Source organism: Hemicordylus capensis, chromosome 5 (genome assembly GCF_027244095.1).
Source record: "Hemicordylus capensis ecotype Gifberg chromosome 5, rHemCap1.1.pri, whole genome shotgun sequence".
Lineage (NCBI taxonomy): Eukaryota > Metazoa > Chordata > Lepidosauria > Squamata > Cordylidae > Hemicordylus > Hemicordylus capensis.
Window position 1 is genome coordinate 105481886 of NC_069661.1, and position 20995 is coordinate 105502880.

General features: G+C 42.7%; 1 protein-coding gene across 1 annotated transcript in view; it reads left to right on the forward strand.

The window, feature by feature from the left end:
• The window catches only part of ARAP2 (ArfGAP with RhoGAP domain, ankyrin repeat and PH domain 2), a 154311-nt gene that overhangs the window by 8421 nt on the left and 124895 nt on the right, over positions 1 to 20995 (forward strand). Inside the window, exons 2-4 of the mRNA XM_053255178.1 lie at positions 443 to 1502; positions 11633 to 11703; positions 17317 to 17393. Of these exons, the coding sequence (XP_053111153.1) occupies positions 616 to 1502; positions 11633 to 11703; positions 17317 to 17393 (1035 nt within the window). The 5' untranslated portion in view covers positions 443 to 615. The remainder of the gene's footprint in view (positions 1 to 442; positions 1503 to 11632; positions 11704 to 17316; positions 17394 to 20995) is intronic.

Below are 20995 nucleotides of genomic sequence, written 5' to 3' on the forward strand. Positions count from 1 at the left end.
CTTAAAAAAAAGAAAAAGAAAGATTTGGCTCCAAACACCTGCTTGCACACACCTATGCTGATAGTTTATATATACAGCCTCAAAGAAAACATACCTATGCTGATAGTTTATATATACAGCCTCAAAGAAAAAAGAACCAAACTTTTCCCAATTAACAAAAGTTTTACCAGTTTACAGAAGTGCCTAGTTCCTTGGAGATGATGCTTGCTTGCCACATGTGACCAGTTGAGTTGCAAGTTTGTGTTTGTTTTGTTGTCTTGAGTAATGTTACAGGCACTTGAGAGTTAATTGTCAAGCAGGAGTGACATATGTCAGATTTAATTCTGAAATCTTCGAGCACAAGAGAAAAGGCTGCATGCTCATTTGATTTAAAATAATACTGACTTTGGCAATTGAAAGTATCTCTTATACATATGCTCTTCTTTTCTTTCTCCTCTGCCAGAGGGTTTGAAGCTGTGTTGAATTTATATATGTTTTTACTACTTGTGGAAGACATTTAATTCTACCTGGGGAGGCTTAAAGAAAGAAGAACGTTGCCTTGATACTGAAAATGTGTACATCGTATTATGCCTCTTTGGAGCTCTGCAAGAGAAAGTAGGGAACTAAATTGCCAGTATGTCATTCAGCAACACTGATGTAGATATAAAAGAATTCTTAGTGGGCATCAACTTGGGACAGTACTTTCCAAACTTCCAAGACTTTGGTTATAACACTTTGCAAGACTGTTTGGGGATTAACAACTGTGTGCTTCAGCAGATTGGAATATCTCCTACTGGGCACCGCAGAAGAATTCTGAAGCAGTTGGAGGCCATGTTTGCAAAGATGCAGGGAAAATCTGCATCTGTTAAAAACCAGAAAACTGGAGCCACTGAGGAGTTAGGAAATAGCTGTTCTCAGTCACTTTGCCACAGTTTCAACAAGCAGGTTCTAAACTTAAATGACAGTGAAATAACAAGTAGCTGGGCATCCAGCGAACTGACAAATGTGGTCCGTGATCAGAATTGCACATATGATGAAAATCTTGAGCCCACTAAAGGCGAGTCATTGGAAATTGGAGGCGACCCATATTCAGATTCTGACTCTTTATGTTGTCAGAACTCGAACTGCGCAACAGCTGTGATGGCAAATGCATTGAAAAATGTGATGCCCCAAAAGATACCTTGTGTGAATAAAGCTCTTGAAAAGGGAGCATTGGAATCCATTAGTTTGCAGATTGATCATGCTCCTGAAGAAACATTTTCCTCTTCCTGTGCTTTATCTTCACCTGAGATGAAGTCCCGAGAGGGTGCTGATCCTCTGCTTATGGGACTGCAAAGTTTATCAGATGGTCTACCTATCTCTCAGTTCTTTGAGTTTAAAGGTGAAATGATAGAAAATGATTTGTATAACCATCGTACTCAAAGTCCTACGAAAGGAGCTCCCAGAACAACCCGGTCTTTTATGCTCAGACATCGTCCCGTTCCAGAAATACCAGGTTCTTCCACATCTGCTGCTGCTTCAAGGTACATTTTAATTACTAATAAATGCAGATTATTATACAGTGCTTTATGAGTATTCAGAGAACTTTGCATGCATTTTTTCAATAATTCTTACAACTCTGTAAGGTTGCTCAGTTGTAGGTAGATGCCTGAGGCTGCAACAGTGGTTTGCTGAAAGGCACCCGCTGAGTTTATGGCAGAAGCAAAATCTGAGCCAGGAGCTTTTTGGTTCAAACCTTTCAGTCTCTTAGCACTATGCCATGCTAATTCTGAAGCTGAAGAAATCGCAAGGGTGTTGTAAACTATGGCAAAAACCTGGTTTGAGAAAGGGTGACCAGATGCAAAGGAGGACTGGGATTCCTGTATGTAAAATCTATTAACAAAAAACCTTTGTTAAGGTTTTAAGGGCTTTCCATATTTATTCAAGCTCCAACTTGCTGGCAAATTGCAGCTGCTAAGGGCTATGTCAGATGCATTATTTGGCAATGTGGATAGGATATGGTATCCTATGCCATGGTTAGTTCCAGCATTGCCACACAACTTGGGAAAGACCATGTTACTCCCGTATTGAAAGAGCTACACTGGCTGCCGATTAGTTTCTGGGCAAAATACAAGGTGCTGGTTATAACCTATAAAGCCCTAAACGGCTTGGGCCCTGGGTATTTAAGATAACATATTCTTTGTCATGAACCCCACCGCCCATTGAGATCATCAGGAGGGATGCTACCAGCTCGTCTGGTGGCTACTTGGAGATGGGGCTTCTCCACTGATGCCCCAAAGCTTTGGAACGTGCTCCCTGCTGAAATAAGAGCCTTTCCATCTCCGACAACTTTTAAAAAGTCTTTAAAGAGGCATCTGTTCACCCAGGCTTTTAATTAATTTTTTTTCTGTTTTCCTTTATTTTGCTTTGTTGCAGACTGCCCAGAGATGTAAGTTTTGGGTGGAATAAAAATATGTCAAATAAATAATATGCTTTGGGACTTAATAGCTGTCGGGGACTGCAGAGGTCATATGGTAGCCTCCTGGCTAACTTCTGCCTCCCCTCTTCAGTTTCTTTCCCTTAACTTAGGAAGCTGCCTTATACCAAGTCAGAGCATTGGTCCAACTAGCTCAGTATTGTCTACAAGGCTGGCAGTAGCTCTCCAAGGTTACAGGCAGGAGTCTCTCCCAGCCACACCTGAAGATACCAGGTAGTCTACCTGGGAGATGCTCTTCCGCTGAGCTGTGGCCTCATCCCCTAAGGGAAATAGCTTACAACATTCACATATAGTCTCCCATCCAAATGCAAACCAAGGCAGACCCAGCTTAGGTAAGGGGACAGTTCATGCTCACTACCACAAGACCAACTCTCCTCCTTCAAATAATGTATTAGGAACATAGGAAGCCATGTTATATGGAGTTAGAGCATTGTTCCATTTAGCTCTTGTCTTCACTGACTGGCAGTGGTGCTCAGTGTTCCATTAAGGAAAACGTTTCAGGCCTTGCACTTCAACTATAACTGGTCAGTGGAGTGCCTGAAGCCTCCATCTTTCTGGATGCCCTTCCAAAGGCTTCCTGGGGGCTGGGAGCTTACTCATTAAAAGTAGCAGCCCATGCCACCTCATTTCTGAGAAGGCCACCATTCTCCCCTTTCCCACAACTGTCCACTTGCTGCCATCCATATGAGTGTACAAATGTCTGTATGCTTCTACATGTTTGTTTTGATCCCTGACAACATTCATTTTAAAAATGAACCTGAGCACAGGCCCCTCAAATGCATGGTACATATAAGAAGTGTACTGCTCTACCTGTGTTCAACATAACATAGAGAGCCAGCGTGGTGTAGTGGTTAGAGTGCTGGACTAGGACCGGGGAGACCCGAGTTCAAACCCCATTCAGCCATGAAACTAGCTGGGTGACTCTGGGCCAGTCACTTCTCTCTCAGCCTAGCCTACTTCACAGGGTTGTTGTGAAAGAGAAACTTAAGTATGTAGTACACCCCTCTGGGCTCCTTGGAGGAAGAGCGGGATATAAATGTAATAATGTAATAATAATAACATATTAATAACAAGTGTCGAACATAATGTGTGAATACTGCTACTGTGATGCTACAGAAAATGGAAGGCGTGTGTTGAGTTCTGCCCAGCACCCTCTCCATAATACCTAAGTTGGCTTACCTGATGTCATTATGATGTGAGTGTCATTACCCCCTGCAGCAGCAGCTAATATTCATTCATTCATTCATTCATTCATTCGATTTCTATACCGCCCTTCCAAAAATGGCTAAGGGTGGTTTACACGGAGAATTAATTAACAAAAAAGATGGAACCCTGTCGCCAAAGGGCTCACAATCTAAAAAGAAACATAAGATAGACACCAGCAACAGTCACTGGAAGTACTGTGCTGGGGGTGGATAGGGCCAGTTACTCTTGTGAAGTGGTGGTGAGGAGATGGGGTAGATCTAGTTATTTTGGAAGGGAGGTGGGTGCAGGGTGGATTCAGGGCTAACATTATTGGCAGCATCCCTAAGTTCTTTGTAACATGTAGTCCTGCCTCAAAAATAGCCTGTGTGAAGTTTGACTTGAGCTTTGTGATCAATATAATTGTGACAGATAACCCACAGAGCTGTGGTCACCCTTTGCCCTGTGACTGTTATTAAATGCAGTGCAAGAACGCTAACATTTCTTAATGCAGACAAACTGCTGATTTTGAAGCCAAGATCTTTATTGTTAACACTGACTTGTCAGTCAGTGCTTGGATTTCCTCCCCCTGAAAGGTACACCCTTGTATAGTGCGCTTACCTAGCATTCTTTCATATCTGAGTTTAAAAAGATCGTTATACATTATCATTCCCCTTACACATGGCCAAGGGACAGATATTTTTTCAGCCCTTTCTCTGTCTTTCAAAATTGCCTCCAGCTTATTAGGAAGAGATATAGAAGAATGCCTGTTCTTTGAAAAGTAATGGAACTTTGGGGGATATGGAAAGGTGCAGTGGTGTCACCAACTTGGCTGTTAATTCTACTGAGGGCCCCATTTTTCTCCGTTAAATCATACTGTAGAAATCTCTATTTAAAAAATAGCATTGTTCTCATTGAAACTTATTTCGGCCATTATTAATATTTAGAGTATGACTCTGTTCTCCCTTATTTCCTGTCTTAGGATGGGATCTTAGCTCAGAAGTAGAGCACATCCTTTACATGTAGAAGGGTCCCAGGTTCAATCCTTGGCATCTTCAGGTAGGAGTTTTGCAACCCTGTAGAGTTGCTGCCAGTCAATGCAGGTGATGTTGAGCTAAATGACCCGGTTGTCTGATTATGTGTAAGGCAGCTTCAGATATCCAAATGATGTCCAGGGATATTCAGCACAGGACATGGTATTGCAATGCTGCCTGTCCCTGCAACTGGCAGTGAGTGAACTGGGGCAGGGGTGGGGAAGCATGGTGTAATGATGCCATATCATGCACTTGAATATGACTAGACATTATGGAGAAAGGGGAGGAGGAGAGATGGGGGTTGCCATTCTGAACAATAGTTCTGTGTTTGCCATAATGCCTAGTTGCAACTTTATTCATAATGACACCTGGGCCTAGCAACTCTAGTTACCTGAAATAATTAGTGGCTCCTCCAGTTTTTTTGGAATCGGATGGATTATGTGGATTTGAGATTGTGAAAATAAACCAATGCTACTGAACCCCTGCTAACTGAGTAAAGAGGCACAGTTCCAAATGGTGATTCTCTTATATTTAGCAGGGCGAGAGCAACTGGCCCTGTTCATGCCCCGTACAGCGTCCTTTCAGTGGCGGCGGCTGGTGTCTGCCTTATGTTTCTTTTTAGATTTTGAGCCTTTTGGGACAGGGAATCATTTTTTTAAAATTTTTTTTAAAATGTACACTGTTTACATTTTTTAAATTAAAAAACGTTTACATTTTACAGCAGTTTACATTTTTTTAATTAAAAAAACTTTTATTGAAAAGCATTATATAAATAGTAGTGGTAGAACCTATATATATGCATGTATATATGTATATGAGTGTGTGTGTATAGTTAACACATGTGCCCACACACCCAGCTAAAACATGCTGGCTGCCATCCAGACTAAGTTACTCAATAGTACAACTTGGTGTTACTCTAAAGGAGTACTTAATTTCAGTGGGACTTCTGTTGACTAATCTAGTCAGGATGTCAGTTGCTGTCTAATTTCTGTGAAGGCTATTTTTCTCTTTGAAAGGAGAAGTCGGCAGGGAACTTGTAGTGTCTTGAGCAGAGCAAATTGATAATAGGTTCTAGGCCGGTGTGCATTCATAAAATTCAGATTTGACCTGATTTGAATTTGACAATATCGGATTTGGATATCTGGCTGACTGCCACCGCCATTTTCCTCTCCTCACCTGTCCCCATCACGATCCTATCTGGCAGCTCTCCAAACTCTTGCGAGAGCTGCCACACATGAGATTAGCCAAGGGTATGCCTTAGCAAATTATATATAAAGAAGATTCACAGAGTAAAAAAAGAATTAAACAGTTTAAAATTATTTCTGATTAAAAGCCTGAGAAAAGAGGTGTCTTGAGGATCGTTTTAAAAGCAATTAGAGATGGAGTCACGGAGAAGCTCTTACTTTGACAGGGAGTGCATTCCAAAGCCCTGGGGCAGCCACAGTAAAGGCCTGGCCCTGAGTCACTGCCAGATGAGCTGACAGCAACCATAACCAGACCTCACCAGATGATCTTAATAATCGGCAGGGTTCATGACAAAGAAGTAGGGGTGTGCAGGGAACCGGTTTTAGCCGGTAGGGTTCAAATTCAAACCAAACTGCCAGTCCGTGAGTTGGTTTGGTTGAACTGGCCAGCAGTTTTGTCAAACTGGTTTGATCTGGTTTGAGGGTCTCAGCCAGTGGTCCCTCTAATTTTTTCATCTCTGTGTGGAATGAGTTTTGGTCTGGGTGGCAGTTTCAAGGCACTGGATGTGCACATGCATTCAGATTGAAGTTGGTGAGCCATGCTTTCTAGGTGGAGCTTTAAGTAAATGAATGGAAAAATCATCTGGATGTCAGCCACTGAACAGAGTATGTGCTGAATAAAATTTTGTGTGTGCAATTTGTGTGTTTTTCTGATCTCTCTGAGGGTTGCAGGAGCCTCAGGAACCTATTTTTGTTATGCATAGAGGGGAATTTCTGCAGCAGAAAGGAGTGTTGGAAATTGGCAAAATCACCCCACCTGTCAGCACAGAGTTAGTCTAGATACCAGCCAGTGGTTTCCTGACAACCAACAGAAACTTCTATAATCCTGTTACTGACCTTCCGAAATGTCTGTACGTATTTGAGTGTGCCTGAACTTTCATGTTGAATAAGGACAAATCCAAAGTTTTAACTACTATAAAATGAGCAGTTCCCTTTGGATAAATATGTTCCTTAAGTTGTCCCAATCCCTTTTAAAGAGTCTACAATGTTCACCACCATCGTAGCTAAAGAGGAATTTTAAAAAATCAGGTTCACTTAAGCATAAGAGTAATAGTGATCTTAAAAATGCACACTGAACCAGGGAAATCTTGGATAGGCAGAGTTCTGCAGGCCAGATGGAAGAAGCTTATTTTTGTAAACTGTCTAAAGTCTTTGGAGTCAAGCGATAGATAAATAGATAGATAATGCTTGGAGTAGTTCCACTTTTGTGGTCAGGGTGTGGTGGGGACCAGCTGCTACGTGTTTTTTTTTAATTACCAGGAACTTCACTATACCTCAAAAGAAGTCCTTATTCTTTAATAGAAGTTGTCATATGACAAATTAAAGCCTGTTGTTGTTGTTTTTTTTAAACTCTTATGTGGAGTGAACGAGCGCTCATGTTGGAGCAGTTACACCCATTATCTACACCCTGGGTTGTGGGTAATATTAGCAGCTATTTTCTTTCCGCTCATGCTTTCTTAGATTCAGCCTATAAGGATGAACTCCCAGCATCCTGGAGTCTGTTCTAGATTACTGGAGCATTGTAAGTGCTGCTTCCCCATGGCTCCTTCACAAAATGTTACAGTTGAAACTGTTGTGGTGAGTAGGCCATCAGTCTGCCCACACAATTTGCTATATTATGGACCTATGGAGTAGTGTAAATTGGAGCTGCAGCTCTGGCTCTCTTAGCAGCATAAGGCTGAAGGCAACCACACACTGTAAGTGTGGTGAGAGTGGCATGAACACACATCCCAGAATCTGTTTTTAGATTCTAAGATATGCTGTAAGGACAATGACTATGTACTCAAAACTAGGGGCAGAGGCATAATTGGGCAGATGCATCAGAAGAACATGAACCGCCTACCTCCAAGGAGCCGCCCTGCTTCCCTCCATCATCATATGGGTGCCTGGAGCTAGCCTCTCTGCATGCCCCCCCTCCCCACCGCCTTGGCTTGCCCTGCTCCACTGCTTGCCTTACTCTGGCTCCTGCCGGCGAGTGGGTGGATTGGTTGTTTCCTCTCATACACAAGTGAGAGAAGAAGAAGCCTGTCCGCCCTCTTGCCAGCAAAAGGGCAGACAAGTTGCTTCTCTCACTTGTGTGAAAGAGGAAACAACTGAGTTGCCTGCTTGCTGGCAGAAGCCAGTTCAAAGTGACAGGGAGGCAGTGGAGATGGCAGATGGGCTAGTGCTAGGCCTTCATATGGAGGGGAGTGGGGTGCTTGGTGGGGCAGTGCAGGGGCCCCCTCATGTGGTCTAGAATATGGGCCGCTACAGGGCTTCCTATGCCACTGCTCAAAACCACTTCCCTCCATGCTTTCTGCACTTAGATTTTTAGGTCTGTCTTCACTTTAAGAATAAGTCTTGTGGATAGGATAGAAATGCTATGTTTCCTTCACGTTAAGAGAGCTCTAATGAAGGACAGGATTTATATGATCTATTAGTGTGTTTCTTACATTGAATTCATTTAGCTCACTTAATTCTCTTAGCATACAAAGATAACATTTGAAAAGTACGTTTTTCGTCATTTGGATAAGCTGTGATACAAAATTGTAGGCAACTGTGGTCTTACTGACCACAAAAGGAAAAGAGGAACAGCAGGTGCTAACACATTAGCTGCGATGAAGCTGTAACTGTACATGCTGTACTTGGGGTTATACACAAGCTCATGCATACCTTTCTTTTTTGAGAAAGTTTCTGTCAGGTCAAGTTCTGCATTTTTAAATATTTTTGTCAGGTCAACTTCAATGTTTTTGGAGACCAAGCCTTAGACTAAAACTGTGCATGCATATTTTATCTCAAAATTGTATCCTGCCCTTCCTTCAAGGAACTTGTTCTCACCCCCATTTTATGCCAGAGTGTTTGATTTAGATATTAATCTACTGGGTGATGAGAACGTTTCCCTGCCAAAATATAAGATGTGGTGTGACTCTCCTGTTTTAATGCACTTTCTAGTAACTAGCTGAACCCGCACAGAGCATCTGTGCGGCACTACATTCCCCTCACCTTCTGCCCACCTCCCCTGCCCACTTCGACCCCAGTCTGCTCTCTTCCCTGCCGCTTTGGCCCCAGTCTCCTCTGCTTTCTCACCAACACCACCATTATTTATCTCCCACCTGTGCCGCTCCTAAAGCAGCCGTACTTTCTGTCGGGCAGCTTGAAGGCAGATTCCTGGTGTCTCGCTGCCTTCGATGCCGTTCCCTCCCAAGGCAATGGTTGGAACTTGATCCAGCAGGCATCCAGATGCATCCCCACATCCCTATGCAGTTCCCTACTCAGTCGGCCGTAAGAGAATTAAATATATAGATTTCTTGCTAATTGTAGCACCTAATATAAAGTAGTTGTTGTTATTTGATTGATTGAGTGTGTGTGTATACACACACACACACACACATATACACCACCCCTCCTAAAATGGTCCGGGGGATTTACATTAAAATTGGAAACACAAATAAAACAATTAAAATCAAGAAACATTCAGACCAGATTAAACTCATTATATTCATGGGGAACACATTCCACAACCTAGGGGCAACAACTGCGAAGGCCAGATCCCAGGTTGCCAATGCATGAGCTGGTGGCACCTGAAGACAGACCCCTCCTGATAATCTTAATGAGTGGTGGGGATCTTTTAGAGAAAGATGCTCTCTCAGGTAACCCGGATTGAAGTTTAAAGTCAGGGCTTTAAAGGTAATAACCAGCGCTTTGTACTTTGCCTGGAAACATATCGGCAGCCAGTGCAACTATTTAAGAATAGGCATAATGGGGTCTCTCCGGGGTACCCCAGAGACCAATCTGGTTGATGCATGTTGGACTAACTGAAGTTTCTGAGCTATATACAAAGGCAGCCCTACATAAAGTGTATTGTAGTAATTCAACTTGGAGATTGCCAGCTGGTGCACTACTGTTTCCAGATCATTCTCCTCAAGAAATGAGCGGCATTGTCGACTCAATCGCAGTTGGTAAAAAGCGCTCCTGGCCACGGCCTCAACGTGGGGCACCTAGGCTGAGACCCAGGTCCAAGAATACTCCCAAGCTACAAATTTGTTCTTTCTGAGGGAGTCTAACCCTGTCCAGAACAGGAAGTTCTATCCCATCTTGCAGATTACAACCACTAACAATGAGCACTTCCATTTTGCTTGGATTCAGCTTCAGGTTATTATCCCTCATTCAGCCCATTACTGCCTGTAAGCAGGCATTTAAGGGGCTGATGCCAATTCCTGATATTGATGACAAGGACAAATTGGCCAGCTCCAACAATCTCCCCACAAGATGAAATCAGCCATGTTGGGCAAGGATCCAAAGAACGGGTAGTACCGCTCCAAACAGCTTGTCCACATCCGTATCGCTCTAAGCAGCTTGTCCACATCTTCCGGAGTCACAAACTGAAACTGATCCAATCTAAACCTGCAAGAGAGATTGCTGGATACCACCCTAATTAGCCCTGCAGAAATATTGCAGTCCAGATCAGCCCGAATGTGAGAGATTTTTATCTGCGAAGAACTCATTTAATACGTCACAGTGAGACATTGTTTCCAGAAATAAATTTAAAATGGAAGGGGCTTGAGTTAGAGGAGAGCTGTTCTTGTGGTAGCAAGCATGACTTGTCCCCTTAAGCTAAGCAGGGTCTGCCCTGGTTGCATATGAATGGAAGACTAGAAGTGTGAGCATCCCTTAGGGGATGGAGCCACTCTGGGAAGAGCAGAAGGTTTCAAGTTCCCTCCCTGGCTTCTCCAAGATAGGACTGAGAGAGATTCCTGCCTGCAACCTTGGAGAAGCCACTGCCAGTCTGTGAAGACAATACTGAGCTAGCTAGACCAATGGTCTGATTCAGTATGTGGCAGCTTCCTATGTTCCTATGAGTTAAACACCTAACACTCCAGAGCAGCTCTGCTGGACGAGAACTTGCAGACACAATATACGCAGAATAAAAACACTTCCTTGTTGCACGTATTGCCACAACAGAGGCTTTCAAATGGGCTCTATGTTGTGTCTTTTCGAATTCAAGAGGAGTCCTCCATTTGCGCTCATGTCTACCTTGCTGCTTCAGCTCCCATAGCTCTTCTGTCTACCACCATGGAGCTAATTTTGAAGTGGGTTGGAGAGATGCTTAGGAGCAATTGTGTCTACTGCCCTGGTAAGTTCCCCATTCCAGGCATCCATGAGGACATCAACAGAATCACTGACAGAACCAACTCCAAAATCTTCCAAGTCCTTTTGGAATCCTACTGGATCCAACGGCCATCTTGGGTGGACTATTTTAATAGGTCCTGTCAGATGTGACTGTAAGACCAAGTTGATATACAGCTGTTTCCACAGTAATTAGTGCTGCCTGGCTTGCTGTTGTGCATCGGCTATTTCTCAAGACTGGATTTTTGTGCTTTGTTTCCCATTAAGTGCAGTTTTCTCCATTGTGCTACAAGTAATTGCTTTTCATGGCTCTGTGATAACTGTTTAGACATCTCTTGATTTCTTCAGGATACTTATCCACAGCTGAGAATATGTGTTTTTTTCCACTTTGGGAATTTTTTCATGTGTGGATATTCTGTCTGTAATATCTACTTTCACAGTTCTATACTGAATTTGGATTAGATGCTATAATGTTTTGAGTCAAACAATTGTGATGCTGAGTGGGAGAACATAGTGTATGTATGGTAACCTGGAAGTTTAAATCCACTCACTTGTTAAATAAATACTTGTATAATTCTAACAGTTCTTTCTTTTCTTTGATATCTTTCTAGTTCCCTACAGGAAAGAAGTAATGAGAATGGGTTAAGTGTCCTTTCTTCAGAGAGTCTTGTTTCTCAAAGAAGTGAGTTGAACACTATGACTAATTACAAATCATGTTGAAACATCAGAAGGTGCAGTTTGAAAAAAAGCAAGCAATGATATCAAATTGTTATACAGTGTTCAGAGTGACAGATATTGTGTGGAAGGCCTCATGAATAACCGAAGGATCTTTGGTGAGAAATGGGTACATCTTGAATGTATATTGGGCGAATTCAGATATTACACAGAATCAGGATTGATCCTTGGCTGTGCATGCTCAGCTTTGGGAGCGAACATCACACCGACCTCCTCCGCCTTTGCTACAAGAGCCCTGGGAATATTCTGTTTCTGATTGTAGTTAGAAGTAAGCCAGTAGTTAGAAGTAAGCCAGGATCAGTCATGACATCCCAACCAGCTAATCCACAATCTGAACCAGACTTCAAATAATATTTGAAGAGCTCTTCTTAGAATAAGCCAGGATCAGTTGGTTTGATGTCACAACTGATCCTGGCTTATTTCTAAGTATAGTCGGAAGTAGAATACCTCCAAAATCCCTGTGCAAACGGGAGCGAGGAATGCACACTCCCAATGCTAAGAGTGTGTGTGCTAAGCTGAGATTTAAACTTGGCTTTGTGTGATGACTGAACTGACCCAATTGTCTTCATTTGGGGGGGGGGGGAATTCCTGTAATTTTTCACTGATTTCCACTTAGGAACGTAGGAAGCTGCCATATACTGAGTCAGACCATTGATCCATCTAGCTCAGTATTGTCTACACAGACTGGCAGTGGCTTCTCCAAGGTTGCAGGCAGGAATCTCTCTCAGCCCTATCTTGGAGAAGCCAGGGAGGGAACTTGGAACCTCAGATGCTCTTCCCAGAGTGGTTCCATCTCCTGAGGGGCATATCTTACAGTGCTCACACATGTTGTCTCTATTCATATGCAACCAGGGCAGACCCTGCTTACCAAAGGGGATAATTCATGCTTGCTACCACAAAACTAGCTCTCCTTGTTAACACTAGTTGCTTTACTTGTAATGGGAAAATGATACTTGATGATTTGTATAAAGAAGGGGCTTCTCAATCTCTTGCAGAGGGAAATGTGTGCTTTTAATGCTGGGATGATTCATACATCTCTTTGGAGAAATGTTGTGCTTTCATAGCAAAATTTGCTTCAGTGTGAAACCTCAGAAGCATGGAGACAGGATGTGCATCTCATTTTCACATCTCAGAAAACTGCTTGCAGTGTGTGTTTCTTAATCTTGAACTTATCACTAATCTTGAATTTATCGGTAGTTTTGATCATTTCTGCCTTTGAGAAGTGATCAAAGAAATGAGAGAGAATTGTTGCAAAACATCTGTGTGTTCTTCTTTTCCTCTGTGGGGTGGAAAGGGTGTGTATTTGTGAGAGGCCAGCTAAAAGTGTGCTGTGCTTCAGAGGACAATTGCTGGGTGGAGGAGGCCTGGAGAATGAACTGGAGGTGGGGAGACAGGGGAGACCAGCAGCCAAAGTTGTGCACTAGCCAAGTGGAGCAAAGCAGACTGAGCAAAGGAAAGAGGGCATTTAAGATGACTGCAGCCTGCTCCTGCTCACCCCACCAGTGCCTGTGTACGAAATATGTCTCTTGTTCTCACTTCTTTCCCTGTAAGCTAAAGCAGCAGCTGTATGCTACACAGTCTTCTACTCCCAACACACCCAAATTAACCCCAACAAAATGTGCATGTTGCTGCTTTTTCCGCCTCTCTTCTGCTCTGTTGAGTGATAGAAAATACCTCTACAGGCACCCCATTGGGGCCTCATGGATTATATCTCGAGTCAGGTGGAAAATCGTAGAGGATTTTAAGAATAAGCTTGGTGTGGACATGGAATAAACATTGAGGTATGCATACATCTCTCTGTGTGTAATGCTTTATCTGAATCCACTTTCCTGCGTATTATGCACAGGCAGTAAATAAATATTGCTCATATTTGTTTGTTGCTTTTCCATTGCTTACATAACTCAAAACTAAAATCACACTAAAAATTACAGATCAAGAAGACCAGCAATAGAGTAATCAATTACTAAAAGCCAGCATAGGTTGAAAATACCAGTTGCATCAACTTGAAAATGCTTAGATAGATAGATAGATAGATTCCCCAGCCAGTAAAGCGTAGTGATTGGTGGAAAGCAGTGTGGCTTTCAGAGGAAGCTGTTCCACAGTATTGGGACCATGGTTCACTACACCACCCCCACCCTTTGTAAAAAACAAAACAAAACCCCATGCCATACTGCAAACTGCTTTTGCGATGCTCTTTGGTTTCAAAAGTGGTTTAGCATGCAGCCTTGGGGGAAAATAAAAGTCTTATGTTCCCCTTTGGGTGCATGTAAGTCATCATACGGTTCTTTGGATTCTGGTATAGCATTTAATTGAATAACTGACATTTTACCTGAGGGAGAAGGATTAAAAGGAGTTCATGGTGTTTAGCTGGCTTCTGGGAAGATGGATAAACAGGGTTGCTCAACCGCTTGGAGTGAACTTTTGCTGGCATCTATTTAAGACATACCTGCACATGTTCAGACACATCTTGTGCTCTGCAGAATAGCCCTGCTATCGTCTTGAAGCATTTAAAAATACAGTAATGCAACAACTTCCTCTCTCCTCTTCTTCACATCGGGGAAACAATGGGACTGCTTTGAAGGCTGTGACTTTTTGTTTTTGTTTGCCCTCCTCTTGGTTCTTTTAATGTTTAGATTTGGAAGCGTTTTGTCTAGAAATAGTGGCTAGAAACATTAGTATTCTGCAAAGAATAATGACCTGATCCACATGGCATCACACTTGGGAAGGAAAAGCAATGCAATGAAATGGTGGATAAAATAATGACAGGCATTCTACATTTAAACAGGGTGTGTTTCTGTCACCCTCTTACAGAACTATAACACATCCTTGCAGCTTCAGGTCAACAGGAAGAAGCTGTGGTGCTGTTGAAAAGCCATGTTCATGGCTCAGTGATTCACTCACAAAACTGACACCTGGAAAATATGAGTCTGACTGCGTAGGCTCTTTCAAGAGTCAGCTGCTCTGTGATGTTCATATAGCGTGTGACCCTGACTGGTTGCACAGCACAGTCCTGTGGATCATCTCAAATAAAAGGAAGATGTTGTATATATGACCAATGAGCAAATGTGGCATTTTTTGGTTAATTAAATTTATAGCCTCAGAAGAGGACTGCTTAAAATGAATAGCCCTAAGAGAACTGAAAATTGAATTAAGTTAGGGGAGGCAATAACTCTGTAGGATATGTACATTGTTCTGCTAGATATGGATGCATGTGTATCTATACTCGTATACTGTATATCAAAGTCCTCTCCACTTTCACTAGGTTTCCAGTGTGGGTGTCCTGCTGTTCTCTGGGGTGTGTGTGTGTACATGTGCATGTGCACACACTCCCTGCCGCCCCACAAAGCAGAAGAAATGAGAGAGGCAATTACTGTATCTCTGTGCAGAGACACACTTCTTTCTTCCATCTGTTCCCTTCTAGTCACAATAGAAGTTTTGAATAATCAAGCTTGCTGTGTTATAGTTTTAAAGGTTATGGAAGGCCTGACAGATTTTCTTTGGATCTATGAGCCAGCCCAAAGATTTATGAACTGTACAATGGACATTAACAAAATTATTGGACGTCATGAAAGAAATTGAGGGAGGGAGGGACTTTTCTTTATCCCTGTTAAAATAAAAATTCTTAGAACAGAAACAGGACTGGGTGGGACAAATAAAGGCTTTATTAAAGAGAGAAGAGCTGGTCTTGTGGTAGCAAGCATGACTTGTCCCCTTAGCTAAGCAGGGTCTGCCCTGGTTGCATATGGATGGGAGACTAGAAGTGTGAGCACTGTAAGATATTCCCCTCAGGGGATGGAGCCACTCTGGGAAGAGCAGAAGATTTCAAGTTCCCTCCCTGGCATCTCCAAGATAGGGCTGAGAGACATTCCTACCTGCAACCTTGGAGAAGTCGCTGCCAGTCTGTGAAGACAATACTGAGCTAGCTAGACTCAGTATATGGCAGTTTCCTTTGTTTCTAGCTCTTTCTTTGAATATCCTAACCTAGGTGCTATAGTTAAATTTCTAGGTGCCATGGCTCCCTGGTGCCTTGAATATGTCAAGCCCTGGCTTTTAGCTGGAATGATTTCTTTTTTTAAAAAATGGCAAGCCAATGGGTGAGCTTTAATTGAAAGGCGGCATATACACTTACACAGTAAATATCTTCTTTCTATTTATAAGCCTTAGGACGGGGGTGGCTGTGAGTTGGGGAGTAGAGGGGGTGGCTGTGACTTGTGGGAGGAGACAGGTGGCTGCAAGTGGGGTGGTCGTGAGTGGGAAGTGGAGGAGGGGGTGCCTGTGAGTGGGGTGGCTGAAATTGCTGGTGAGGAGGAGTGGGGTGGCTGAGTGTGGGGAGTGGAGGAGAAGGGGTGGCTGAGAGGGGGTGCAAGGGGTGGTTTCCTGGTGGGGGAGTGGGGGAGAGGTGGTGACTGCGAGTGGGTTGGCTGCGAGTGGGTCGCTGAAAGTAGTGGAGGGGAAGAGAGGGGGGTGGCTGACCTTGAGCAATAAAGGAGGAGACTTTAAGGAGAGCAATAAAGTCCTAGCGTGCAGATGTTTTGCGCAGGGTCTGCTAGTTCATAGTATTTCCTGAAGGGAAAGTGTTAGAAGGAAAATGACCAGAGCAGGAGGAATTACCTCTTGTTCTTCAGTTTCTCATTTTACAGAGCCTGCGGTTCTGGGGTATCTGTTCATTGAGAGTGTGTGCGTGTGTGCACGTGGAAAGGCTAGCCCCTGCCCAAGGCAGCTGGGAAGATTATGCCTCTGAACCAACTGCCTTTCTGAGTACTGATTCCTTATTTTTCCCCTACAGTTTTCTGTGGAACCCACTGACATCTATTATATGAGCTGTATAGATTTATGATTTTTATACGTGTGGTTTTTATTATTTGGATTTTTATTGTAAGCCATCTTGAATCATTCTGCTTAAAAGGTGGGGTTTAAATGTATTTAATAAATACATCCATGGGAGAAAGTAAATACTTCTGACAGAGGGAGATATGCCTTGTTAGAATAAAATAGAAATGCACTGAATAGTACGAACAAAGTGAAGACACTGAGTTGGAACATAAGCCTCTGCAAAAGTTTCAATTAAGTTAGACTTCAATGCTGAGGCTTACTTGGAAGCATGTTCCAGTGAAATGAATGCTAAGTAAATGGAATTATCACTGGGTACACACTATTTTGTAAAATACATGCACTGAAAATAGCTTGTATAAGCCTATTAAAAATGGGCCTGATCTTCTGAAGGCCCATCTCTTTAAACTGGTGCCATTTTTATATGCTTACTCTGGTTTAAAATGGCTTTAATTGAGAGGTGATGACTGATAGTGGAAATTAGAGAAGTCTGAACAATTTTGTATGCTAATCTGAAAACTCTTAGGACTGGCTGCATTCATGCTCATCAGCTTGTTGGCTTGCAGCATCAGGTACTGTGAATGATCCATGGGAACAGTCATATCCACAACAGCTCCCATTTAGTTGTTTGCTGTGGGCCAATTCATACATTCAACTGCTGGTCATCACATGTTAGAGATATCTCGTGATGGATGTACATGTCTGAACCAAATCTTATTTTCTTTTAAAGGAAATTCTGTGGAAGAAAAGACACCTCTCATATCTCCTTATGGCGAAACCTTTTTTTTTAACTGCTCAGAAGACACTGTAAGTTGTTGGCTAGCAAAATGCTTGTCATGATGGGTGGCATGTGTATGCATGATGAAGGAATGAGGAAGGGAAGGCTACCTGTATATCCCACTTTTTCTCCAAGAAGCCCAGAATAGTGTATGTGACACCTCAGTATAACCTTTTACCATAAAGTAAAGTTGTACCATCGAGTTGGTGTTGATTCCTGGCGACCACATAGTCATATGGTTTTCTTTGGTAGAATACAGGAGGGGTTTACTATTGCCATCTCCTGTGCAGTATGGAATGATGCCTTTCAGCATCTTCCTATATCGCTGTTGCCCAATATAGGTGTTTCCCAATTTCCCAATTTCTGGGAAACACACCAGTGAGGATTCGAATCAACAGCCTCCTGCTCTCTAGGCAAGTTACTTCCCTACTGTACCATTAGGTGGTTAACCTTTTACTTTACCACAAACATTTTCTATTTTACTTTACCACAAATATTTTCTAATTGAAATTCTAGAATAAGAGAGAGCTCTCCCCCACACTTTTCGCAGTGTATGCTTATGTTTATCCTCACAGCAGCCCTCTGAAATATGTTAGGCTAGGCGATAAGTTACTGGCCCAGTGTGAAACCCAGGGAGTTTCATGGCTTAATGGGAATTTGAACAGTAGCCTCCCTGGTTCTAGTCCAACACTCGTAATGGAACTTTGGGGTGGTCTACAAAATTTGAAATATAAAATAAATTAATAAACCACTACACCACACAGGCACTTATAGTCTGCAAGGACTGTACTATGGTTCCTGCGGCTCTATTCCTAAATAGACTTTGCACCAGTTCCAAAATGCAATCTGATCTGCACTGAGCATGCTCATTGGCCCTCAGGAGTCATAGTATAGTTTATTATTATTTATTATTTATTTATTGTTAGATTTATATACTGCCTTTCATTAAAAACAATCCCAAGGCGGTTTACAAAATTTAAAATACATATAATAAAAATGAGTTAAAAGTATTTAGCTAAAAATATAGAAACAATCTGATATTAAAATATATAATATACAAACACAGAAAACTATACATGGATAAAAACACACAGAAGCAGCAATAAAACAATCATGCAAAGGCCTGGATAAAAATCCAAGATTTAACCAGCTTTCTAAAAACTGTGACGGAGTTTTTAGAAAGCTGGTTAAACCCTGCATTTTTGCTATGGGTTCTGCATGAGCCCTGCATTTCTGCTATGGGTCTGGAATTTACTACCAGAAGAATGGACCCACAACAAAATGTTATATCTCTGGTGTGCATGTTGAGGTGATAGTTGGATTAACAGCAGAAAATAGTGTGGGGTGGGGTATGGGAGAGAGAATTGACTTGCTTGAACCTCTTGAGCTTATACTATTCTGCAAGTGGGAATCTGTGTTGGAGAGATGCAATGTTTTGTTGTAGGTCCTACTTGTTTCTGCTGACAGAGGCACTTGGATGGCCAAGTGCCTATTCTTGGTTGTGAAATGGGGAACACCCAAAAATAAGTACAGTTGGCCCTATTTATTTGTGTGGGTTCCATCTTCACCTATAACCATGAGTACAGAAACTGCGAATAAAGAAACTTTACCCCTATAGGAATCTAGGGCTCCTTACCACTAGTAGTTCCTAACCACTAAAATGCCAAAAATGTGGGAAGGGGGGAGAAATAAGAGTAGAAATTAACAGTAACTTGCTCTCCAGGGCTCCAGAAATGCCCACCAAAACTCACAGAGTGGCTGAATTTTTGGTGAATATTCACCCCCCAAATTTTGGTTTGTTTTTTTTTTTTAAAAAGAAAGAGCCTCAGAATGGCTCCAAGCTATAAAATGGGAGCAGGAATTGACACTGGAAGTCATTTCCAGGTAATTTCCGGCCATTCAGCAGACGTGAATAGGCGAATTTTAGCCTATTTTTTGGACCGTGGATAAAGAAGCCAGATTTCTAAGACCCATCCCCGGATATATGAAACAGTGGGTGACAGGACCATGGATATCGAGGGCCACCTATATAAGAAGTTAGTAAATGTAAAGAAACATGAACTTGTAAAAGCCCCATGATTGTACTGTGAGCTTCTAGGACTTGTGGAATGCTTAGGGCATGAACTAGGGTTTTGGGTAGTTTAAAAGAAAGGGGGAGGGGAATGAAAGGCAGTAGGAGAGGGGAAATTAGGCTGCTCAAGCAGCTTTTATTAATGATTCTGGAAGGGGGTGAAAGGAATGTGTACTCTGAGTTAAACAAACACACACACACACACACACACACACACACACACCCAAGCTCTCCTCTAGGCTATAGACAGGGATATTTCAAAAGGAATGTAAAAAAAAGATACCTGTTCCCTTCTACACTCACCAGAACTTCCCTCCCTCCTTGCCATACAGCAGTGAAATGTTCAGGGTTTTGGTCAATAGCCAGCTCCAAAGATGACCCTCTAGAGCTATATAGCACATCGGGGGGAAATCTTAAGGGGAATAGAAAAGGAAAAAAGATGTTCCCCTCTTCTCTCCCCACTGCTGTTAAAAAAGCCTGGACAGCACCACCAGGCTCCTGTACCAGGCTGGCTTGAGCCCTGCATTTCTGCTATGGGTCTGGAATTTACTACCAGAAGAATGGACCCACAACAAAATGTTATATCCCTGATATGCATGTGTTACCTGAGCCTGTGACTGATCCCCCCCCCACCAATTTTCTGAGTGTTTTTGTGAAGGCAGGTACTCTTGCTCAGTTGCAGTCCTTGACAAACCCTTTCCTCCTCAGAAACACAAAGCTCTGAAATGAATGGTGAGCAAACAAGAGTTTTACACATCTTTCCCCCACAGAAGTGGATGGGGTTGTTTCTGGTTGGTTGTAGATTTGGTTGCAGAATCAACCAGAGAGAAGGCAGCCTTGGACCTAATCCTGGGTGGTGCCCAGGACCTGGTGTCAGATGTCAGAGTTGTAGAATCATTGAGAAACAGTTACCATAATGTGATCCAATTCAGCTTATATGTAAATGCAGCATAGGGGTGTGATTGGGCTCAAACTGGACCGGGTATGTTTAGTTTTGTTCACACCCACCCACCTCTGGTTCGGCTTGAATTTGAGCTGGTCTGGGGTTTGAAAAGTTACAATTTTTAAAATTATTTTTTATTTTATAACTCACTGCTGGGCCTGGGTGTAATTTTGCTGCCTCTGGGGGGTGCTGCCATGGCCACAGGGTGTGTGTGTCTCTCTCTCTGAAGCCTCCTCCCGGTCTTTTCCGGGCTGGTTTGGCCCGTTTTGGGGCTTTTACATCCCTCTCCCGGCTTGTGGAGGCCGTTTGGAAGGCCGCCACGGATGTGCTGTTTGTGTGCCCAGACCATATACCCATATACTGACCATATACCCACTCCAGAACTGAGCTTCTCAGTCTTGGAGGCTCTGAACAGGGTCCATTTGAGGTGATGAGTGAGGATGTTCTAAACTGTCTTGAAAAACTTAAAAAATAACACATGGGCATGGCCTGATGATATCTACCCAAGATATTACTCAAATGTAAAATTGCGGATCTCCTAGCAAAAATATGCAACTTGTCCCTGCAATCAGGCACTGTACCAGAGGACTGGAAAGTAGCTAATGTAACTCCGATTT